This window comes from Globicephala melas, chromosome 3 (genome assembly GCF_963455315.2).
Source record: "Globicephala melas chromosome 3, mGloMel1.2, whole genome shotgun sequence".
NCBI lineage: Eukaryota > Metazoa > Chordata > Mammalia > Artiodactyla > Delphinidae > Globicephala > Globicephala melas.
The window spans coordinates 48,834,733-48,860,649 of NC_083316.1; the positions used below are offsets into that span (position 1 = coordinate 48,834,733).

General features: G+C 38.6%; 1 protein-coding gene across 4 annotated transcripts in view; it reads left to right on the forward strand.

Moving 5' to 3' along the window:
• Positions 1 to 2,182: 2,182 nt before the first annotated feature.
• The window catches only part of KIF2A (kinesin family member 2A), a 70,446-nt gene continuing 46,711 nt past the window's right edge, over positions 2,183 to 25,917 (forward strand). For 2 of the 4 annotated variants that reach the window (XM_060295807.2, XM_030843978.3), the window contains exon 1: positions 2,183 to 2,484. In XM_060295807.2, the coding sequence (XP_060151790.1) occupies positions 2,421 to 2,484 (64 nt within the window). In that variant the 5' untranslated portion in view covers positions 2,183 to 2,420. The remainder of the gene's footprint in view (positions 2,485 to 25,917) is intronic. The other 2 variants (XM_030843989.3, XM_030843971.3) reach the window with 1 other exon arrangement.

The window sequence follows — 25,917 nt, forward strand, 5'->3', positions numbered from 1 at the left end:
TTTATCAACTCAGGATAGGGTAGGACAACAGCAGCCACTATTAATAGGATATGACTTGATGGAAATTATCCTTAAGCAAGATTATTCTGTCAGTTAAGTTAGGATGGACTCGAGTGGGTAAAAGAATATAGACAGGTCTGTAAAGCTCTTGCTATCCTCTTAAGTGTGAGGTGATGAGGGCCAGAGGCAAATTGCAAAGTGTGTTTAATTTTACATCATTGGATATAAAATTTGAATTAATGATTTGAAGATTACAGTAGAGTACTAGGTTATTTTTTGTAGGGTGGTTTACTTTGTTTTTTAACTTGATTATAAATACAAAGTACTATCACATTTTATTTCACTTGACCCTCATGAAAACTTCCCACAGGGTGCAAAGTATGTGTCAGCAACCGTGATAAAACATAATATTTTATGAAGCAATTTTAAATTTAATAGGTGTATAGCTTGATTTCTTTGTATTCTTTAAAGAATTTGCAAGCAAATAGATGCTGTATACCTCAGTCATCGAGACATCAGGGAATGAGTTCTACTAGACAGAAGCTCAAAGAGTTCAGATAAAACTCTCAAGATTATTAAAAAAAAAAAACCCTGAATCTTGATTTGGTCAAATCTTATTTTGAAACAGAGGTCCTGAATTGAGATTTACAGTAATGTCATTTCTGGAATGTAAAAGCCGGTTATTTTCTAACTTGTCTACCCAGTGTTTTGTTTTGTTTTGTTTTGTTTTGTTTTTGTGGTACGCGGGCCTCTCACTGTTGTGGCCTCTCCCCTTGCAGAGCACAGGCTCCGGGCGCGCAAGCTCAGCGGCCATGGCTCAGGGGCCCAGCCGCTCCGCGGCATATGGGATCTTCCCGGACCGGGGCACGAACCCGTGTCCCCTGCATCGACAGGCGGACTCTCAACCACTGCGCCACCAGGGAATCCCTACCCAGTGTTTTTTTCATAGACATTATTTTTACTTTAGATTGGATCTAAGAAACTTTCTTCTTTTGACAACTATGCCTTTAATATATTCAAGTTACAAACGTAGTCTGAATCTTTCAACAATTCTTTTAGGATCTATTTGACTTGATTACTTATATTAGGTTGAAAACTCTAGCCATTTGCATATATCCACACACGCACTTAACACACATGTATCCAGTTTCCAATTTTTAAATTTTAAAACTGTTTTTAGTTAATATTACAGGGAGATTAACAATGACTAGAGAAAGCAGAGCACGATAAGTGTGTTTCCTCCATATCAAGTCCTAATACTAGAAGCAAAAGTCACACGTTTGGAGGTTTGTTTTACAGTCCTGTAAACATAGTTTCTATGGTCCCTGTCCACATGGCCTTCCTGCTCTGCCAGGATGAAGAATCCCGCTCTCCACATGCTGATGTGGTCAGACTAATCAAGTGACTGCAGGAAAGACACCTTCCTTAGTCAACCTTGTGTCTGCCCTCTGTCCTTGAATCATAGTTACTGGTTTTATGGTCCAGTGCAAATAGTCTTGAACCCTACAGCAGAGACAAGACACCAGCATCGGATGCATCATAAACCGAGCAGCCAAGCCCCCCTCCCCGCCCCCATACCACAGGGTTTCTTTTTGAGTGGTGATGAGCTAAGTCAAAGCCATGAAAAGAGGACCTTCATTCTGACCTAGGGTGGGTGACTCCTCAAAGGTGTTTCTTCTTTTCTTCCACAACTGGATGGGAAACCTTGGGACGGTTACTTGGACAGGCCACCTCTAAGTAGCAACAGAGGTGACACTCTCAGATGAAACACTGAACCCATGCTGTCAATGGCCGACCCCTAAATTCATCCCTCAGCCACGCGCTCCAGCCGGAACGCCCAGAAACCACAGGGTCCTTAATCCATTCCAGCAAGAGCGCCAATTTTTGGGTGCCAGAGAGGCCGGATGGCACCGGGGCGCGGGTTCCTGCCTCTTCCAGGCCGCACGCCGAAATCAACCGAGACGCAGGCTCGCTGCGACCCGTAGAGCCAGCGTTCCGCTCCCTCTGCCGACCTCACTGCGGGCGGGGCCCCCTCGAGGCAGCGGGGAAAGGCAGGCAGACGAGGAAGAGACGCGGGAGGAGCGCTCTGCGCAGGCGCGCGGCGCCCCGCCTCCCCAGCGTCTGCTCCAGGGCGGGCGGCGCGGGCCCTCCCACTTTCGCCCGCGCCGCCTCACGGCCCCGGCCCTCGCTTCACCCCGACGCCCCGGCGTGCGCGTCCTCCCGCCGGCCTGCAGGCCCGGGGCCTCCGCCTGCCAGCCCGCCGCTGCTCTTCGCGGCCCCGGCTCGCGTTCACGCTGTCGCCCGGGCCGGCGCGGCCGCGGGCAACCGCTCCCCCTCCCACACCTACCCCGTCCCCTCCCCGCCTTTTCCGCCCTCGCGTCCCCCTCCCTCGGCCAGCCGCCGCTGCTCCAGATGAGGTGATGGCAACGGCCAACTTCGGCAAGATCCAGATCGGGATTTACGTGGAGATCAAGCGGAGCGATGGTGAGTCTCGCCGCCGCCCCTGCCGCCCGGGCCCCGCATTCGGGCGTGCACGGAGGAGACGCGGGCGCCGGCTGCCTCATTGATTACTCCGCCGCGCAGTGGGGGCGGGAAGGCGGCGGCGGCGGCGCTTTTGTGTGTGGCGTGTGTGCGAGTGAGGCCAGCTTGGGGTCCGCCCCGGGTGCCGCTGCAGTGCCGGGGCGGGGAGGGGCCCTTCGGGGGGCTGGGCCGGGGGAGGCCGGCGGGGAAGGGCCCGGGTGTAGCGGGCTGCGTCTCTGGGGGCGTCGGGCGGGCGCGCTGGCGGGTCCCGGGCCGGGAGCCCTCGCTCCTCCCGCGATCTCCATCCTCCCCGGGACGGCAGCCCGGAGGGTGGGGGCAGCGGGCTCCGTTAGGGTTGACCCAGCCTTGCGTCTCACCCCGGCCTTTTCATTTTCCGGCCTCATCTCTGCGGGGGTGGGGAGAGCGTGAAGACCAGAGATTTCAGTATTTAGGGAACCGACTGCTGGTTCCAGGCTGAGGTGGGGGAGAAAGGCCAACCCCGCTGGTTTAAAGTGTCTGGCTGTCACGTTTCTTCGTCAGTCGTTTCTCGAGCATGCCTCTTTCTTTTTTGCTAGTCCCTTCCTTGGAAGAAGGATGCGGAGCTTGTCGTGCTCAGGCATGAATAAGGGTGCGGGTATAAATGGGGAGAAGTATTCGATAAGCTTCTCAAAGGTGATGAGGCTGAAAGGGAAGGAGCGGGATGAACCTAGTCAGTGCGAGGCACTACTGGGAGGGTGGGGCTGGGGGACCGTCTGTTGATATTTTCATACCCTCCGGAGAGGTTACCTAGAGGAAAGTGTAAGACGAGGCACGGGCTTAATTAAAAAAGCCTAGAAAGCCCTAGGCTTCTGTATCTTTCTGTAGGTTTCTCTTGGGGAAAATGTTTTATGTCACTAGCCAGCCAGGCTTGGAAATAATTTATATTGTAAAGGAGAAACCGCATGGAGGGGGATAAATTATTTTCTTTCAATCCACGCATTGAAGAAAGTAGAGGTGTGTAATATCGAGAGGTGTGCGGTGTTCCTTATACCTTACCTTTAATTTGTGGCTTATTATCATTTAGCCTAGTCGGTGGTAACTGTCGCTGGTACATCCACACCCTCTTGGTTTCTACCAGGTTTGACCAAGTTATGTGAAGCTGAGATTGACTTTCATGTTATCTATGTGATGTATTGGAAGACCTTGTATAGCTGATGATTTTTTCCCCTTCGTTATATTTGACATAATTTGTGTTAACAACTGGAAGCATTATTATCTTGTATGTGAAAAGATGAATTATACCACTTAGAGCTTTAGAAGTTACCAGCAACACTAGTGGGAAAGAGATGTCTCTTTTACTTGGGTTGGGGTTACTTTATATTTTCTCTTCAAATAACTTTTCTTAAGCAGTGCTGTTAACTGCAGTTTCTTTTTGAGGTAAATGCACGTTCACCGTATACTAGCAAAAGCAGGGTTTATATGTTATTTTAAATTTGGGGGAAGGGCATAAAAATGTGTAAGTTCTTTACATTCTAAGCCTTTAACTATGATTATAGGTGTTACTGTAGAATCTATCAGAAGTATGATGATATTTGAAAGGTTTGGATAATTTTATATTTTCTGGGGTAACACCTTTTTATTTAAATGTATTGGACTGGAAACAATTTTGGTTTGGGTGGGTGGTTCTAGGATAGAGGCTTTTAATACTCTTTCTGCCTTAACCTTCTGCCTGTACTAGAAACCCAGACATTTAAGAGCTTTGTGTTCTTACATAAGTGCAAGTAACCTAAAATCACATTTCAAAGCAGTTTGTCCTTGAGAAATAATGGAAATCATTACAATGTATATCATCTCAACTTATAGTACATATTTATGCTCCTCAGATGCATGGTAGAGTTGAAGGTAACAGATAAGCAGAGAGCTTGAAAAGAAGGGAATGATCATTTGCATTGGGTGGTGGTGTTTCACAGTAGAAATTGATGTCTGGGAGACGCTCCCCCAAGCTTTCCCTTTTTCACTTTAAAGAAGCTGTTTTGTTTCTTCCCATTTCTATAGCGTAAGTGTTTTAGATAAAACAGTAGTGGTCATTGTAACAGAAATAAACTTTGTAGTTGGTTGAGCATGAATGTAATGCCTGAGACAGTGGAAACCACAGGATGAAGAAGGGCTGCTAGACTGCTGTTAACTGGTGACTTGATGTTTTTCTGCATGCTTGCTAATGGTGATCCTTGTCCTTGTTTCCGAGCATGCTTCTCCCATCCGTTATGTTATATTAAAAAATATATATTCCCAGGTAACTAAAGTAGACTTGTTACTCTCTTTCAATACCCTACTCAAAACTAATCCCTGCTAAGTCTTCATTGATTACTAAAGCTGGATGGCCAGTCAGCCACTGAATTCCTAAGTCATTAGGAGACTCGTGAGACAGCATATTTCCTTAAGCATTAATATTTGGGTACATTTTTCTTAATATTGTATTTTCAAACTGACCAGACAAGGGGTAGTGTGGAGAACACAATTGAGGGATGGCAGCCTCCCTGTGCCCACTTCAACCAGAGCCAGAGCATTAAGGAATTTTAAATTCCCTGAATTCATCTGCGTATCCAATCATGTTCCTAGCTGAGTTCCTTGTATTTAGTTTTTGAGCAAATCATTCATTATTGGATTTTGGTTTTCGAACATTATTTTAATTAACCATTAAGATGAAGTCTTATCTGGAAGGGAGACCCTTGCCTCTGTGGTCATCCTGTGAGCCACTTCCCTCTCTACCCCCCATGCCCACCACACCTCCTACAGGCCTCTTATTCAAGACTCCCAGAGTTGATTGAAACTGAGTGATCTGTGAAAGCTTGCTGACTTTTTTGGTATTCTAAGATTAGAAGTGACAGAGGTTAGGCTTGGACTCCTCAGATTATCCCTAGCCACAGGAGATAACCTGGTGTGAAATTGGACTGGTTTCTGGATGTTTATTTTCTTGCATGTGCCTTCCTATTATCTTTCTGATTCAGTTTCTTTTTGGAATCTAATGACCCTGAAAACTGCAGTCTTAACTGTTGTGTAACTAGGTAGTTTTCACTGGGAGATGCCCCCCCCAAAAAAAACACAACAAAACACCATGCACTGTTAAAACATTCCTTATTCGTTCTACAGTAGCTGTGACTATTGTTTGGGGGCTGGGGGAGTGACGAGATATGTTTTGCATATTTCGAAGCTGCAGCTATGATGGGATTGTTCTTTGGGGTCTCTTAGTTGCAGGATTGATAAATGTGATCTGAAGAGAATCATACACTATTTCAACCAGACAGATCCTTGGAGATGATCTAGTTCTCATTCTTATAGATGTGGAAACTGAGTCCCAAGTCACTATAAGTGACCTGTCTAGATTCATACACCTTCATACAGTGGCAGCCAGGAACCTGGCTTACATAGCATAGAAACCATACTATCAAGAACTGTGACAGTAGAGGAAGAATTCTCTATTATTTGGGAACCATATCCAGCTTTCTACAGCCCAGTCAAGACGTGGGAAATTGCGTCTCACTCATGGGAAAGCCACTAGAGAGCAGTATTATATGGCCCAATTGTAATGATCCAGTAAAAACTGTTATGGTATGTTTACTAGAAGGTCACAAAACTCAGAATTGTGGGAGAAAAAATATTCCTGTGTCTTAATTAAATGCTGAAAAGAGTGCTTTAATTGAGCATCTGAAATCCAGAGGAAAGTGAAGATTTCAAAGGACCCATCAGGAGTCTTTGAGTTTGGGGCAGGCAATCTTTAGAAAAGATTTCAATGACTTAATTCTCTACGTACTTTGCCACATATATTCTTCTGCTAGTTCATCTTTACATGTCGTTATATAGGCTTTTGGAGAACAGACTGAATTTAGGTAATAAAAATGAACCACATAGCAATATAGTTCCTTTTGGTACAGTTATGTGATTTTGATTATGAAGTGGGTAGAATGGAGGAAATTGTGGACTAGTGATTTCTTTTTACATGGTGATTAGCATGATGGTGGTTCCATATATATATATATATATATATATATATATATATATATATATTTTAGGTCTTCATAGTTTTCCAAATAGGTTATCTAATTGGATCCTCACAGAAACTCTGTGAGGTAAGTAGGGTAGGTGGTGGCAGATTCATTGTTTTATAGGTGAAGAATCTGAGGTTGGATTACTTGCAAGATCACATGGTTAATAAGAGGCATAGCCTGGACCAAAACCGAAGTCCTTTTACTCCTAGCTCTCTTCAAATGCTGGCACATGTTTGCTGATGATGGTATGAAGTTGATCACTTTGTGTACTTTGATTTTCTTTTTTTTTCTTTTTTGAGATATGAAAGCCCCTTTTGCTCAGATAACCTACAATTAATAATGTTGCTTAAATTTGCCCTATTGGTGAGATCAAATTGATGTCTGATATTTTATTAACTATAAGCATTAAGATTCAGCAATCTAAGGCTTTAAAGCCCTTTCCAATAGTCAATCACTTGTTGCTTCCAGAACTACCACAGAAAGAAATCTATATTCATTGCCTAGTCACTTGATTCTTATGACAGAAATTTTGGAACTGTGGGGAAAGGCACGTTAACAAGGTTAACTTGTTTGTGTGTCAAAAATCTAGAGAAAATAGCAAAGAGCCAGTTAAGCTTGTGTCCCTTCAAATAGGGAAGGAGGCACAAGTGTGGAAAATCCAGAAAAAGATTCCTTGAGAGATCATCCAGACCCATTCTTTCTAGTCACAAGTATACTTGTCGTTAATATTACATTAATTTTTTGCAAGGCTTAATTTTTGGAATAAACCACCAACTTTGCTTTTAACACTTCTATCCTGTAACCTAAAATAATCTTTTAAGGTGTTTATTTGTTTTGATATTGTAGTTTTGAGCTTGAGAATAGATAAAACTTTTAAGCCCTGAGTAAAACCAATTTTCGCTCTTCTGGTCCAATTGTGGAGCAATTGTGGGAAGGTTGCTCTTCTATCACACAATAGCTCTTTTAATTAAAGTAGTACTAATGGTATTGTAGTTCCTAAGTGAAAATAGACATTAGAACCTCACCATATTAAATATTTAAGTGCTTGATTACACATAGTGGATATTGTGCCATGTACGAGAACTAAATACAAGTCATGGTGATTGGGATTTGTCTAGTGAAAACTTATGCAAAATGAAATGGAGTATCATTTCACTGTTGGTTTAACTTTTTGCTTCTATCTCCCAAGAGTAAAATGAGGGGAGAGGTGTCCCTTTTAAAAGTTGTGCTTCTAAATCTAGTCCTGGGCTTTCCCATTTTGGGTACTGCTTGTTTTTCTCACCACCTACCTACTGCAATCAAGCTTGTAGTTCAAATGGGCATTTATTAGGGTGTGAGAGTATTTTGGTGTATAGACCTTACGTGATTATGTCATATCACAAAATAATGTGATCTTATAATTCTCTGTTTTCTTATTACAGAGTTAATTAAGTATACTTTTGTTAACAGTCTGTTAAATATAGGTCATTCTGATGCATGTTGGAGATAAAAAAAAGAATAAGATACACATACTTCCTGCCCTCAGAAACAAATGATTGATAACATAGTGTGATTAGTATTGATAGAACTATGCCATTCTGTGTGTACATCATTACCACTTACCTTTTTAGGTTTAGACTTTTTAGACTCTTGAAGTTATGAGTCTGCTGGATGGAAAATACATGTCATACATGCTGTCCTTTTCACCTCCTCTTCCCATGACCAATATCCATTATCTCTCGTGGCATGCTTTCCTGATAAACACATATATTCAGTCTCAGAATTCTTCTTAAAAGACAGCACCACCAGTCCTGGTAGCCCTTGTCAGTCAATCGAAATTGGCATTATTTGTCATTACTGGCCTATTTTCTGTTCTCTAATACTCATTTGAGTTTTGATTTTATAACTTTTAACCTTTGTTTTGATACTTAAAGGAATAAGGTTTATTCCATTTTAAATTTCCGGCAGAACAGTCTCTGGCAGCAGATTCCTCTCTAGATATCCTGTGTTGGGGTGCTTGTAAACGCAGGGACCAAGGAAGCAGACAGAGCCAGCTGATGGTGCTTCTGTGTAATTTGGGAACAGCCTCTTCACACAGTGTGGCCAAGGGACTATGAGAATCAGGCACCTCCCTGGGCTATATTTTACTTACTTTCAAAGACTTTTTCTCCAGGTTTCTATTGGTTTTGGCATTAATTTTAACCAGATTTCACCTATATAAATTTTTTTAAAGGAAGGGTTGGATCAGGATGGGATACACTTCTGGTGAAATTTGTTGAGTGTCTACATTATGCAAAGAATGACCCCTTTGATTAGAACTCTTGGCCAGGAGGTATCTACTCAGCCTCATCCAGATAGCTTGTATCTTCCATACTGCCACTTGAGTTTTGTTTCTTTCTTAAAAAGTGAATCCAGGTGTTAATCTTGATACCTGAAGGGATTTAACATTTGTGCCCTTTATAAGTCAGTTGCTTTGCTAAATCCAGTATCTTGTTTGACTTTCATGACAACCCTATAATGTAGACAGTATCTTCCCATCTTACAAGAGAAACCCTGTGCTCAAGTGTATAAACTACTGTAAGTGTTTAAGCCTCATGAAGGAGAATTTTAGATATTTACAGTATATATATTGGTCAAGGCTATGTGGTAAGTGTATTTTTGGGATGTGGGATATGGATATATTTAGAGAACATATTGGATAAATGTTATGGGAGTTCTGTTTCTAGCCTGGGTAGGATTAGTGTAGTGGTTCACAGCCCTGACTGCTTATCAAAATCACCTGTGGGGCTTTGGAAACAAACAAACAAACATAAACAACTCCCCACCTATCACTACTGGTATCTGGGTCCTTTGCCTAGAGATTCTATTTTAATTGGTCTGATATGGAGCCAGGGCCTCAGTATTTTATTTTAAAACATCCCATACGCTGGTGAAACTTAACTTCACACACTGGTGATTTCAGTATGCACCCAGGGTTGTGATCCATTATTTTAGAAAAAGTAGCATCTCCTAACAGTAATCTGACAAAACCTCATGGCAAGTGAAGTTTTAATGATGGGAGGAAGATGACCAGTAGATTGCCTTGGGGGGAAGGAGGCATTCTAGGCCTGTGGCACAACATGTGAGCTGCAAATGGAGGGCTGTCAGGTAAAGGGCATTTAAAGCAGGCATACCAGAGGGTGATAGATGAGGAAAGGTAGGAAGGAGGAGTAATCTGGGACACCTTATTAAAGACTTGGCAACGAAGGTAAGGTAAGGCATCTTGGAATTAATTTCTAGGACACTTGGAAACTACTGTAGGACTTAATCTCCTAAGAGCAGTAATAGGAGTTAGCTAGTGATTAGTGATAGATTAGAGGGAGAGTAGTACTGAAAATGAGAGCTAGCAAGGATAAGATTGCATTAGTCAAGGAGGGTAAACAGTGGTTAAGGAACAGATGAAATACAGAACACTGTAAAAAGAATTGGTGCTATAGTCAATATATCACTTGTGCTGAATAAAGGGCAGATGTGTTGAAAGGAATGGACTTAACATTTGGGAAGGCTGAGTGTCGGTTATAAAATTTCTTCAATCTGTTTAATCAAGCTAATCCTATTCATGAATACAGCCTAGAGGACTGCAGAGCCAGTGTACAATGTGCTATCAAAGAGCATCCAACTCAAGACTGTTCATAGTTTTTGCTATTAGTATCTTAAAAATAAGTGAGTCTAAGGTATGAGTCACTTCCAATAAATGTTTATATGTAGATCAGGAATTTACTTAAGCTGTAACGCTTTGCCTACTTAAGAAGACTCAGTTATAGTATATTAGCCAAGACCCTCTCAGAACTCCTAGAAGAGATTGGGAAGGAAAAACAGTACTTAAAGGATCTGGCTTCCCGTCTTTAAGGGATGGAGTGTTTTGATTCTTAAAATGCAGCTGCTCTCCTTTACTTCTCCTTTGCTCTTATTTTTGGCCTATTTTTTTTCTGCCCTGGCTTTTGCTTTCCCTTTTCATCCTCAAGGTTCTGAATGTCATTTCAGCATTTAGAATCTCTTAAGTACTATTTGCAATTTAGGGCTTAAAAATGGGTAAGCAAAGGATGAGTAGACAGAGCCTAGTGGATTTTTAGGGCAGTGAAATTATTCTTTATGATACTGTAATGGTGAATACATGTTGTAAATTTGTCAAAACTCAAAGGAGATACACCACCAAGAATGCACTGTAATGTAAAATATGTACTTTGAGTATTAATGACGTGTCAGTATAGGTTCGTTGATTGTAATAAGTGTACCCCGTGTGGGATGTTGATAGTATGGGAGGCTGTGGGTATGTGGGGACAAGGGATATATGGGAAATTTCTGTACCTTCTGTCTAATTTTGACACAAACCTAAAACTGCTCTTTAAAAAAAATCTACTTTTAAAAGGGAGGGAGGTACGCAAACTTCGGGCGTTAAAAGTCAGAGCTAGTCTCGAAATAATGGACCAACTAGTGACAAGAATTTGTAATATTTTAAGAATCAGGATCAACCCAGTAGGGTTGCAGTTAAGGTAAATTTTTGCTCTTCATTTTTGTTATGCTTAGTCTGTTGGCCAATATGAGATACTCAGGGTTTGCTGACAAAATTTTTAAATGAGCTGAAGTGCAATGAGAGGATTCAGATAAGCTTAGCAACTTTACCTCCATCTCTTTACTTTGGCCCATGGACATTTTGAGTTTATAGCTCAAATAGCATGACAAATGTCCAAGCATTGTATTAGAAGCTTCATCCTTGAAATTGGTCAGGGTTTAATTTAAACAAGAGTTTACCTGTTCTAGTTAAACTATAGGTAATTCTTGATGTAAGATATGCATATGAAATCTAATTATGTCATCCTATGAAAAGTGAGTTGGGAATGCAAACAGCATTAAATTTTGCGGGGTGGGGAAGGTAGTTTTTTAAGCCTGTAGTTTACTATGGACTGCTAAAGAGAAATGGATATAGTGATTTATCTATATGGTTTTTAGGAAATTAGAACCAATTTGAGGCCCTAATTAATGAGGTAAGTCTTAGAATTTAGCCACAGACAGGTCTCTGATGAAATACTGCTATTGGTCAAAACTTGCTTATATTTCTACAGTGAAGAAATTGACTTGTCCAGGGTCATACATAAAGTAGCAAATATGAGATCAGAACATAGATTATCTGCCTCTAAAGTCCTGTACATTCTAATTCCTTTAGAGTTCTTTGTGTACTACGAATGTTCCAGGCATTGGAAGTCAGGTCATTAATTACTTTCTTTTTTTCTATAGTATAGATTGCCTTCAGGTGTTTTTATTAATCATTTGCAGCATGACCATTATTATGAGTCCCTTCATCTGATGCCTTTGAGGGAATAGGTACAGGACTTTCCCCTAGAAAAGGCTACTTTGTCAGTTACAACGGAATATTAAATAGCTATTGTACTCAGTGCAAGTACTCTGGCTATATAATTTCTTTTGAAAAAAAAAGTTCTAGGGGGCTTCCCTGGTGGTGCAGTGGTTGGGAGTCTGCCTGCCGATGCAGGGGACACAGGTTCGTGCCCTGGTTCGGGAAGATCCCACATGCCGCGGAGCGACTGGGCCCGTGAGCCATGGCCGCTCAGCCTGCGCGTCCGGAGCCTGTACTCCACAATGGGAGAGGCCACAACAGTGAGAGGCCCGCGTACCGCAAAAAAAAAAAAAAAAAAAGTTCTAGGGACTTTCTTGGCGGTCCAATGGTTAAGATGCTGTGCTTCCAGTGCAAGGGGCATGGGTTTGATCCCTGGTCGGGGGACTAACATCCTACATGCCGCGTGGCCAAAGAAAAAAAAGTTCTAGACTATTCGAGTCTGTCTGCATTGCCTAAGTTTAGGTCCTCACTCCCAGATTTTCCAGAGTTTGGACAAGTACGTACGCTAGCATGTGAAAGAATGCTTCTTATTAGGTGAGCAACTTTATTGTCAGGAAAATACAATATTAGACCTACTTGCTAGGAGTCCACTGGTATTATTGATTAATTGGGGGGCCTGTCTAAGTTCAGTGATCTTTATTTTTATGAAACTGTTCTTTGAAATTGTTTTGGGATAATATGTGTGTTGCATTTTTACAAATTGTTTTCCAGTTATAGGTGATATTGAGAGTTGATTACGACATGGCCCTAGACGTTGGGATGTAGTTTTATTGAGTGATACACATCAGAAAGTCTACAAACAATAAATGCTGGAGAGGGTGTGGAGAAAATGGAACCCTCCTACACTATTGGTGGGAATGTAAATTGGTGCAGCCACTATGGAAAACAGTATGGAGGTTCCTTAAAAACTAAAAATTAACACAACATTGTAAATCAACTGTACTTCATTTTTAAAAAAACAAAACGAAACTGAAAGTAGAGTTACCATATGACTCAGCAACCCCACTCCTGTGCCTATATCCAGAAAAGGCAAAAACTCTAATTTGATGCATCCCAGTGTTCATAGCAGCACTATTTACAATAGCCAAGACATGATCTAAATGTCCATAAACAGACGAATGGTTAAAGAAGGTGTGTGTGTGTGTGTGTGTGTGTGTGTGTACACACAATGGAATATTAATCAGCCATAAAAGAGAATGAAATATTGCCATTTGCAGCAACTTGGATGGATCTAGAAATTAACATACTGGGGAATTCCCTGATGGTCCAGTGGTTGGGACTCAGTGCTTTCACTGTGGTGTCCTGGGTTCAATCCCTGGTTGGGGAACTAAGATCCCACAAACAATGTAGCGCAGCCAAAAAAAGAAATTATCATACTAAGTGAAGTAAGTCAGGCAGAGAAAGACAAATATTATATGATATCACTTATATGTGGAATCTAAAAACCAATACAAATGAACTTATTTACAGACTCACAGACATAGAAAAAACTTATGGTTACCACAGGGGAAGGTAGGGGGAGGATAAATTAGGTGTATAGGATTAACAGAAACACATCACTATATATAAAATAGGTAAACAACAAGGATTTACTGTATAGCACAACGAACTATATTCAGTGTCTTGTAATAAGCTATGATGGAAAAGAATCTGAAAAAGAATATATATGTATGTATAATGGAATCACTTTGCTGTATACCTGAAACTAGCACAATGTTGTAAATCACCTATAGTTCAGTTAACAAGAAAAGAAAAATTCTTGGTGTAAAACTAAAATGTCACTATGGTTTAAAAAAAAGAGATACATTTCTTTTAACCTTACATGCTCTTTTGGGTTTAATTAAGAGCCATTTCTTAACTAAATTAAAATTAAATAAAACTTATTTTCCTCCTACCCCTCATACCTTTCCTTCTTAATCTATGCAGTTGCATCCTTATCTCTCCATTTTCTAAATGTTGGTGTTCTTCAGGGCTTGGTCCTAGCCCTGCAGTACTTCTTGCACAGTATTCTCTCTGGGTGAACTAAATGCTTCTCTTCACTTAAGGCTAGTTGAAGACACATACTGTTTGTATGTCTAATGTATTACTAATTATCTCCACTTGGATAGCTCATAAATACCTCAAATACAGCATGTCCAAAATTGAACCCATTCCCCATTCCCCAAATCTATTTCTTCAGTACCTCTCATTACTTTCATTCACCCTGTTACCCCAGTTAGAAACCTAGATGTCTTCCTTGACTCCTTGTTCTGTCTTGACCTCGTTTCCTATCATCAGGTTCTCTTCACTGCTCAAGTACCTCTTCAGTCCTTACATTTTTCCATCCCTCTACTATACTTTGGTCAGGCTAGCATTATGTCTCATCTGTATTGCTGCAACAAATTCCTAATAAATTCTTAAGGTCTCTCTACCTTTGGTTGGTTACTCTTTCAGAATAACCTTTCAAACATGATCACCTGCTTAAAACTTTCTGATAACTTCCTTTACCTCTCTTACCCTTTGGATAAAAAAACCCAGCTCTGTAACATAGGTTACTGTAGACCCTGAACAATCTGACTTTCCTCTCCAGTCTCATTTCTTGCCACTTACCTGAGGCACTCCAGACACTGAGCTCTTAGAACTTGTACCTAACCTGTCTAACTGCTGTTGCACTTTTTTGTGTCTGTTAAACACTTCATCCTTCTTTGATTCCTAGACCAGGATGGGTCCCCTGCTTTCTGTTCTCTGCGTCCCCTCTATTTACTCTGTCAGAACACTCATGGGACAGTATGATGTGTTTAATTGTCTCTGGTCAGACTCAAGTTTCATCATATCCCCAGTGCCTAGCAGAGGATCTCTACACCCTTAATAAATTATCTGTTTGCTGAACCAGTGATTAAATGAATATGTAGCTGTGCTGTTCTTTCACCACTCTGTCTGTTCAAATTTTGACATTCTGGTAAAAATTGATTAGTGTTCATCCTCCAGGCATCAAGAGTATGACATAACAAAGTATGTGTCATTGCTTTTAACATATACTTTCTTTTTAAAATTTAATTACCTGTTTTGAATAGCAACGTGTGTAAATGTGTACCTTTTCCCTACAGACGGCATATTGTACACACTGGTGCTTCTTAATTTCATTTTCACTTAATAATAACAACAATATCTTGGAGAACCTTTGAGTACATAAATAACAGTCTCATTCTTTTTCTTTTTTTTAATTTTTATTTTATATTGGGAGTATAGTTGATTAACAATATTGTGTTAGTTTCAGGTGTACAGCAGAGTGTTTCAGTTATACATGTACATGTATTATTCTTTTTCAAATTCTTTCCCCATTTAGGTTATTACAGAATATTAAACAGAGTTCCTTGTACTATACAGTAGGTCCTTGTTGGTTATCTGTTTTAAGTATAGCAGTGTGTACATATCAATCCCAAACTCCCAATCTGTCCCTCCGCCCGTTCCTCCCTGGTAACCGTAAATTCGCTCTCTAAGTCTGTGAGTTTATTTCTGTTTTGTAAATAAGTTCATTTCTATCATTTTTTTAGATTCTGCATATAAACGATATCATATGATATTTGTCTGTATCTGACTTACTTCACTTATTCTTTTTCATAGCTGCATTTTATTAGTGATTATATATACCACAATTAAGATTATGCCCATTCTGTAGCTACTGTACAGCTAGTACTGTACTGAATAATCTTGAGCTTATGTCATTTTTTACATACATGATTACATCTGTAGGATAAAGTCCTAGAAGGAGAATTGCTGGGTCAGAGAATTGTACATTTTAAATTTTGATAGATCTTGCCAGTTTGCTTCCATAGAGAGTGTGTGAATTTACTGTCCTATCTGCAGAAGTGCCTGTTTCCTCATACACTTGTCCATACAGTGTACAAACATACGTTTTTGAGGTTTGTTAGCTTGGATTATGAAGTTCATACTGTGCCTATAGAATGTTTTTTTTTTTTGTTCTGAAGCTAAATGGCCCTTAAAAGATAACAGGTTTGGGGTTCCCTGGTGGCACAGTGGTTAAGAATCTGCCTGCCGGGCTTCCCTGGTGGCGCAGTGGTTGAGAGTCCGCCTGCAGATGCAGGGGACGCGGGTTCGTGCTCCGGTCTGGGAGGATCCCACATGCCGCGGAGCAGCTAGGCCCGTGAGCCATGGCCGCTGAGCCTGCGCGTCCAGAGCCTGTGCTCCACAACGGGAGAGGCCACAACAGTGAGAGGCCCGCGTACCGCAAAAAAAAATAAGAAATCTGCCTGCCAGTGCAGGGGACACGGGTTCGAGCCCTGGTCCGGGAAGATCCTATGTGCTGCGGGGCAACTAAGCCCCTGCGCCACAGCTACTGAGGCTACTAGGGCCCACGTGCTGCAACTACTGAAGCCCTCGTGCCTAAAGCCCGTGCTCCGCAACAAAGAGAAGCCACCACATTGAGAAGCCCGTGCACTGCAGCGAAGAGGAGCCCCAGCTCGCCGCTACTAGAGAAAGCCTGCATGCAGCAACGAAGACCCAACGCAGCCAAAAATAAATAAGTAAATTTATTAAAAAAAAAAAAAAGATAACAGGTTTAATTTTTAAAGTGTTTATGAGGTCTGGACATATAATGAAAAACATTCAAGTTCTTGTGTGTGATTATGAGAAGAAAGTGATTTTTTTAATTAAAAAATTTGAAAAATGGACATTATAGTTTTTAACCTAATAAACGAACAGCCTTACTAAATAATAGTTTAGATTGGGAGCTGAATTTAACTGAATACAGTTAAATAGTTTATGCTAATGAAGTACTTGCCTGTATTTCTATCAGTTTGTACTTAGTTAACTCCCTTAAGTAAATTGTCTCGCTATTGAGGGCAGAATCAATAAACTTAATCTCTATAGAGACAGAAAGTAGATTAGTGATTGCTTATGATTGTTAGTGATTATTGGAGGAACGGGAGGGTAATAGCTCAAGGATAACAGGGTGTCTTTTTGAGGTGATTAAAATGTTATAAAATTGACTATGGTAATATTGTAAATATCTGAATATGCTAAAAACATTAAATTGTATGCTTTAAGTGATGAATTGTATGTTATGTGAATTATACCTCAATAAAGTTTTTTTTTTTAAACCTTTTCTTAGGTCAAAATGGTGAATTGTTACTTAAATTTGCATTATTACTGGTAAAGGTGAAGTTGTTTGTTTTTTTTTTTTTGCAAATTGTAATCTCCTCTTTCTAAAATGGTTTTCTTGGGCTTGATTATATGAGTTCTCTTCTTTTTGAACTATTCTTCTTAATCTCCTAAATTCATGCTCCTATCAACTTCTTAAATGTTAATGTTTCCCAGAGTTCTGTCATTGATCATCTCCTATTTCCCTGTGTTCTTTTTAGTTACCTACTTTTGCAAAAAATTGAAGTGTAATTCACATATCGTAAAATTCACCCTTTTTAGGCAACAAAACAAAAGTAAACAAGTGGGACTACATCAAACTAAAAACCTTCTGCACAGCAAAAGAAACGATCAACAAAATGAAATGACAACCTACGGAATGGGAGAAAATATTTACAAACCATATATCTGATAAGGATTTAATATCCAAAATATTTAAAGAATTTAATAGCAAAAAAGAAATCTGTTTAAAAAATGAGCCAAGGATTTGAACAGACGTTTTCCTAAAGAAGACATCTGTATAGATGGCCAACAGGTACATGAAAAGATGTTCAGTATCACTAATTATTAGGGAAATGCAAATCAAAACTACAGTGAGATATCACCTCACCTGTTAGCATGACTGTTATCAAAAAGTCAAGAAATAAGTGTTGGTGAGGATGTAGAGAAAAGGAAACCCTCGTGTACTGTTGGTGGGAATGTAAATTGGTGTGGCCACTATGAAAACAGTATGGAGGTTCCTTAAAAAATTAAAAATAAAACTACCATATGATCTAGCAATTCTACTTCTGTGTATTTGTCTGAAGGAAACAAAATTCTATCTCGAAAAAAAATCTGTATCCCTATGTTCATTGCAACATTTTACAATAGCCAAGATATGGAATCAACTAAAGTGTCCATCAGTGGTTGGATGGATAAAGAAGATACAAGGTGTGTGTGTGTATATATACATAATACACAATGGAATATTACTCCACCGTAAAAAAAGAATGAAGTCTTGCCTTTTGCAACAACATGGATGGACCTTGAGGGTGCTATGCAAAGTGAAATAAGACAGTGAAAGACAAATACCATATAACTCACTTATATGTGAAATCTAAAAACAAAACAAAGCAAAAAACCAAACTTGGGTGCCTAAAACAGATTGGTAGTTGCTAGAAGTGGGAGGTGGTGGAGTATGAGGGGGTAGGTGAAATGGGAGAAGGGGATCAAAAGGTACAAACTTACAGTTATTCAATAAATGTCATAGGATATAATGTACAGCATGGTGACTGTAGTTAATAATACTGTATTGTATATTTGAAAGTTGCTAAGACTGTAGATTTAAAAGTTCTCATCACAAGAAAAAAAATTTGTAGCTGTGTGTGGTGGTGGATGTCAACTTATTGTGGTGATCATATCACAATATATACAGATCATTATGTTGTACACCTGAAACTAATATAGTGTTATATATCAATTATATCTCTGTAAAGAAAAGGAAAAAAATAAAATTCCAGATGAGGGGAAAAAATTCGCCTTTTTAAAGGGTACAATTCAGTGATTTTAAGTATATTCCCAAAGTTGTGTGACTATTATCACTGATCTCAGAACATTTGCATCGCTCCAAAAAGAAACCCATACCCATTAGCAGTCACTCTGCATTCCTCCTTCACTCCAGCCCCTAACATCTACTAATCAACTTTGCCTGTTCTGGACATTACATATAGGTGGAACCATACGATATGTTACCTTTAATGTCTAACTTCTTTCACTTAGCATAGTCTGTGCTCAGAGTTTATCCATGTTGTAGCATGTTTCAGTATTTTATTCTTTTCTGTGCCTGAATAACAATCCATTTTACTTATTCATTCATCAGTTGATATTTGAGTCGTTTACAGTTTTTTTGCTATTGTGAGTAGCATTCACCTACAAATTTTTGTCTGGGCATATGTTTTTTAGTTTCCTTGGGTGTGTATATATATACCTAGGAGTGGAATTGCTGGGTCATGTAACTCTATGTTTAACATTTTGAGGAACTGTCATACTGTTTTCCATGGCTACACCATTTTACCCTCTAACCAATAATATGTGAGGGTTCCAGTTTCTCCACATCCTTGTCAAAACTTGTTACTGTCTTTTATTATAGCTATTCTCATGGGTGTGAATGTGCTTACTAGCCATTTGTATATCTTCCTTAGAGAAACGTCTCTTCAAATTCTTTGCCCATTTAAAAAATTAGGTTATTTATCTTTTTATTGTTGAGCTGTAAAAATTCTTTAAATATTCTGGAAACTGTTTTATATGCATTGCAGATATTTTCACCCATTGCATGGGTTGTCTTTTCTCTTTCTTGATTAGTATCCTTTGAAGCACAACAGTTTTTAATTTTGATGAAGTCCAATTTATCTTTCTTTTCGTTTGTTGCTCTGCTTTTGTTATATCTAAGAAACCATTGCCTAATTCAAAATGTGATCTACTTTTATGTCCTTTTACTTCTGTAGTCCTTTCCATGACCTATATCACCTAAAATATTTACATATGTTCTTCCTTGATCCTAACACCCATTCTTGACCTTTGAACATAGAGAGCAGATTATTTTAGCATTGTTAGCAAGTATACTGCAGTTTTTTGATAACAGGATTAATAAGGCTTTGGGATGTATTGGAATCCTAGTTGTGAAGTCATCTGTCTTTGTCACAAGAGTTGAAGGGTTCCTATTATATGTGTAGGTGTGCATATGTAGTATATGTCTGGGATTTAGAGGAACCATAGTAAGACAGCACAAAATCAAGCATAGAGAGCTACGTGGGAAGTAGAGTTTAAACTTGAATTATGGTAAAGATGATTTATTTTGGTTTGGTTTCTTTCATGATCATATCCTCAATATTATTTTAAAACAGATCAATGGCATGTAGTTCAGTTTATTAAGAACCCTTCCAGCTATACTAAATTGGGAAAAGAGGAAAATAAATTCATAAGAAGGTATTTCTTCTTAAAAAGAGAATGTAAAAACCCTGTAAAATTACATCTGCATACATACTGAAAAATATGGATGAATTGATATATCTGGGATTTGCTTCAAAGTAATACAGTCGTGGTGGGAGGAATGGCAATAAGATTGGCCATGTGTTAAAATTAATGAAACTAAATGAAGAGTATTTGGTATTTATAGTATGTTTGTAATTTTCATAATAGATTTAAAATTTTTAAATAAAAACTTTTTTAAATGCCCCCTCAAACCTAATCTTTCTGTTTAGTTTCAGATCCACCTTCTAGATATTACCACATGGATTTCCTGCTGGTATTTATAATTAAACTCATCAAAATGGAATCCATTGCCTTTATCTCCAGATTTCTATGTTTTCTGTGTTCCTTATATTGGTTAATGGAAGCACCATATACCTGGTTTCCCAAGATAGAAACTTCAGACATTGCCAACTTCCCTAATTCCTTGAAGATTTTTGCTCCTGACTCACTGTTATTCTCTCCTACCCTATTCCTATCATATTTTTTGGTAATTGCATCATTCATATATAGATGATTTTCTAGTACCCTCTCCTCTCAGTTCTTTGAACTGCTTTTCTCCCTCCCTCCTTCACTCCCTCCCTCCTTCCCTCCCTCCCTCCTTCACTCCCTCCCTCCTTCACTCCCTCTCTCCTTCACTCCCTCCCTCCTTCACTCCCTCCCCCTTCCCCCCTCCCTCCCTCCCTCCCTTCCTTCCTGCCAGTGATCTTACCCTTGGCCTTAATTAGCTCACTATATTCCTGACATCTTCATAATCTCAGTTTCAAGCATCCCAGTTTTCCGTCACCATTTTGTCTTTCCAGCATATTCCCTCTAGTATCCTGACTCCACTAATCTTTTAACTCCACCAGGATTTATAATCCTACTACTTTTTATTGTTCCTATTTTTCCCTCATGAACTCACTTTCTAATAAACCCTCCCTTTATATGTGTAACTTAAACTCCTTTGCCCCCTCTCTTGATCGGCAAAACCTTAGATCACTCCCTTCTACATTTTTTAAACCTCATTTCCCTTTCTAGGTTGTCTGAAAATGACTGGAGGGAAAAAATCATAATTATGCTTACTGGTCACAATTTAAATTCATGGCTCCTTTCCTTGAATGAGCAATCATATCTCTAGCCCATTCATTCTTTCCTAGCTGACTTTTGTCATAAAAGCCTTAGTGTTTATTTACTCACCCACACTCTCAGCAGATGACCTTGCTTCCCTTTTCCCCACTGAGAAATATAAGCAATCAGAAAAGAACTTTTACAACTTTTCTGTATCTAACCAAGTACCAGTATCCGCACCTGTAAATCTGCCTGCCTTACTTTGCCATGGATAAACTTTTTCTGTTCCCATTTTAGGCCAATTTCCTTTACTTGTTCACTAGATCCTATGCCTTTTCACCTGTCCAAAATTACTACTTCATCAGTTCTCTCTTTGTGCTGTATCAATATTTTCTTTTTTACTGAATTATTTCCATTGGCATATTGGAATGTTATTTCTCTCATCTGAAAAAGTGATAACTCTTAATCGCACTTTCACTTTTAGACATTGCTTTTATTATACTTGATCTGTTAACAGCATTTGACACAGTTGATTCATTCTCTCTTCCTTGAAATACCTTCTTCATTTGACTTTTAGGACTTTACTCTTTGGATTTTTCTTATTTTTCTCTGGCAAGTTCTTGATCTTCTTTGCTGGTATCTCATTAACTCCCTGACTCTATACATTGAAGACCAGGATGTCTACCCTCATTCTCTTGGTGATCACATCCACTCTCCTTGCCTTAAGTACTGTCTATATCAGTGTTTTTCAAACTTTTTTCATTATTGCCCTTCTCCAAAGAGCTGTTTTAAATTTTTTCCCCTAATCACACTGCCCCATGAAACTTTGATACTACATATACTCTGTATTTGTTTATGTTTAGAGTCTATGACTCTACTTTTCTTTGTATACCTTTTGCTCTAGCCACACTGAATTTGCTATTTCACATTTTACCTTAGTGGTAAAAGGGTTTAAAGGAGTGATTATCTGTTCTCTTAATCCACACTGACCAGGCATTAAAAGTAGAAATTTCTCTGGGTTAGAGCCACTGCCATCATAGGTTTCCATAGTAGAGTGGAGCAGAGATTGGTTGTGATGACAGATTCCTGGGAGAAGTAGTGACATTGCAATCATGGACTGAGATTTTGGCACAGGACGGGGAATGTGCCCTGTTTATCTTTGTATTCCTACTTCCTGATTATGTCCTCTACTATTTGAAAGAGGACATATTAGTCTGCATAGGCTGCTATAACAAATAATGTTATAATGCTTTATAATGTTATAATGTTAAATAATGTTATAATGTTTTTGGCAGCTTTCTGAGTTATGTTTAAATTTTGTTAATAAATATATGCACAGATCTACATTACCTGGGTTACTGCTGTTGGAAATGGTTGAAAAACATTCCAAAATACCCCTAGCTCTTGTTAGGATGTATTTAAGCATAACAGAAGAGGATATGTACATGTAGATATAAAAAGTTCACAGAATAATGCAGCTATATTGGTATGGAATTCCCTTTTGAGTAAATAGGAATTTAAGCCAGAGAGCAATTAGATAGCATTGCTCAATATATGCAGCAGGTTTCTGTGAAAAGTAGTTCTTCAAAACATTGGATTAGTGCTTGCTTCGGGAGCATGTATCCTAAAAGACTTTGGACTGTCAGCAACATGTTATTTTAACACCACCACTATAAAACTTTGCAAATCTTTTATCGTTAAACAGATGAATAAAGGTGTATTTGGGATATTGTGTCACCTAGGAGAATGATCTTTTAATTAAAATGTATTGAGATTTATTTAGTTATTAAACTTTAGTTAATAAACTTAATGAAGTTTTTTTAAGTGCTGTTTTCAAATGTTGGTTGGTTTGTTTACATTTTCACTAGTTAAGCTAGAACCCTAATCAGATAACTTATGATTTTAGAAATTCAGTTTTTATGTTTTCTTTACTAGTGGTTTTGGACACTTTTTAAATCCTCTCTTCCCCCAACCCCAAATATGCATAATAATATCAGGAAACTACAGTGATTTAAAACTTTTTAATGGGATCATGGCCCCTTTGTGACTTTTTTTAAATTATCCGTGTAGGTAAATAAGGATGGAAATTTTCTTAAAAGCTGCATGATGGGCCCTTCTAAATGATAATTTTACCCAAATTGTTAGCGTGCAGTGTGGTTCAATCATTGCTGTAAAAACCCAACAAGATCTGAAATTCCCTGTCGGCCCGGAGAAGCTGGGCAGTATTGAATTTTCACATCCTTTTTCAAAACAATGGACATACGAGTTAAGACTTTGAAAATGTGTAGTTTGTTTACAGTATTAATGACGTTTGTCCCATTTTTAAGTTGTATTTTCTTCGTGAAAATTCTTAGCCGTACCATTCCCATTTTTCAGAATTCCAGCTTTGTATTTAAAGTGTAAGAAAGGAAATGCTAAAACTTTTAAATTTAGTTATAAACAGTAACATCTTAAATGTGATAAACCAAAACAAAAAGGTCTCTATGTTTGGCAAAGTCACATTCCCCAGGGATTTACTAAACAGCAACAGCACTGTTAACCACTGTCAGCTGAGGCATTATTTGTGCCCTTCTCTAATGGCTCCTTGTTCCACCAGAGCTGTTGAAGAAGGTGTGACGCTTACATAGTCCTCGTTAAGGATTCTTTTCATCACTGCTTAGATTAGCTAACAAAACCTGGATATCAGAGTTCGGGAGTGTGACTTCTACTGGATCTGCTGTAATGATCTCTGAAAAATCACTAGATTATTGTCTGTCCTCATTTATTGGTCAGTGGCATCTAGGAACATTGACATTTACTGTTGTAGAGAATATAAATAATAAATTATAAACAGCTTTGAGGTAACTGGCAAGACAAAATGTATGAATATTACTGTGTATTTAAAATTTTTCATTTTCCAAAGAATGCTCATAGTAACATCCTTTGATTGTCATATTCTACTTTAAAGCAGCATTGTGGAAATCTCCATTTTTCCCAGTTTTTTTCCATTGGAATATCTTCATGTTCCTGAATGAGCATCCTTTTAATAAGTTGAAGAAAGAAATTGTATGTTTTAAAAGACAGCTTTAAAACAAACCTCCTTAGACAACAAAAGTTAATTAACGTAACACATTTTGCTATGACTCTACTTGGAAAGATGCACTCAAATTTGCATTCTACACTGGCACTGGTTCTTATAACTATACAGTTGATTTATTTTACTGGAATCAATATTTTATACAAAATTTAAGAAATAATAAGCCTATTTAAGATGGATTTTAATCACATGAAATGAAGTTTTAAGAGTTTTGAGGTTAGTGTGTTTTAAGAAAATTTATCAGGATTCTCTTCTGGTAGGAACTGACTTGGAAGAAAGTGCTTCTTTCAGATATTTATTTACCAACTACTTTGACTTGAGTAAGCATATGTATTTTACTCACCCTCTGGAAGCAACATCATGCCAAGCACTTCTTCTGAATGTGTGATTTTATAATTCAGAGTAATATTTAATTTTTTGTTCTTCCTAGTATGGGTGTTTATACTTTTCCTCTTAGTCCCTGTTTGCAGAGAGGAGAAAACTAGTTTTTATTACCGTTTTTTAAAAAGTCAGTAAAAAAAAAAAAAAAAGCCTTTCAAATTATGCAGTGGTATTCTGATTGAAAACTGAGGTTACTAAATGTTTTATCAAGAATAGATATACTAGGGCTTCCCTGGTGGCACAGTGGTTAAGAGTCCGCCTGCCGATGCAGGGGACACGGGTTCGTACCACGGTCCAGGAAGATCCCACATGCCTGGAGCGGCTAGGCCCGTGAGCCATGGCCGCTGAGCCTGCATGTCCAGAGCCTGTGCTCCGCAACGGGAGAGGCCACAACAGTGAGAGGCCCACGTACTGCAAAAAACAAAAAATAGATATACTAGAGAACTATTTATTAGCATATAATCTAGATTTGTTTTCCTTGCATGACTATATGCACATGAATGACCAGGGACTACTGGTTTATCCAAAGTTTGTGTAAAAAATTTTTAATATTTTTAGCTAATGATATTTATAAAGCATTGATTTTTGTCAGTGTCTTTAAATTTATCAAACTTTAAACAAAAATAGATATTAACTTCTAAGGGTTTGTAAATTGCCATTATAAACAATCACAATTCAAGTTTTATTTTCACTAATCATTTTAATTGTGTTATTCTTTCATGTTTCAGTTTTGAAAACTTTATTTGCATCTTACTATTTTAGAAATATGAAAAGAAAATTTCATGGAAACAGCTCAAGAGGGACTGATAAAAATAATGTTTACTTTTTAAGAAGACTTGTTGCACGTATGCTTATGTATACCTCAACTCTAGGGTAATCAGAAATAGAAAAAAAACATGGAGTTTGTAATCCTAGGTATGTAACAAACAGCTGCAACCTCTGTAAAAACAGCGTGGGTCTGAAAAGAATTGATTGTCACTTTTTCATATTTTTCCTTACCTTCTACCACTATATCCTTTTAATAATGTACATATATTTGTTAGCATTTTAAATATTCCAACTTTTAAATACTTGTAATGATATTTTATTAGTATTCTTGACTGCTTTATTTTAGCTCTTGCCTTCTGCATTTGCAGCCAAATTATACTTTATATGCTAGACAAGGTTTATGCCAGCCTAATTGGTTGCTGGCATTTCTTAGCCTCACAGCTGCTGTGAATTCAGCTGTGAACTAGGAAACATATAATAGGATCCTGTTTTCAAAGACCAAAGGCAATTGTCAACATGTAAAAGTGTTTTTGACAGCTAAATAAATAGATGAGATTTTATGGCAAGTTAAATAGCACCAA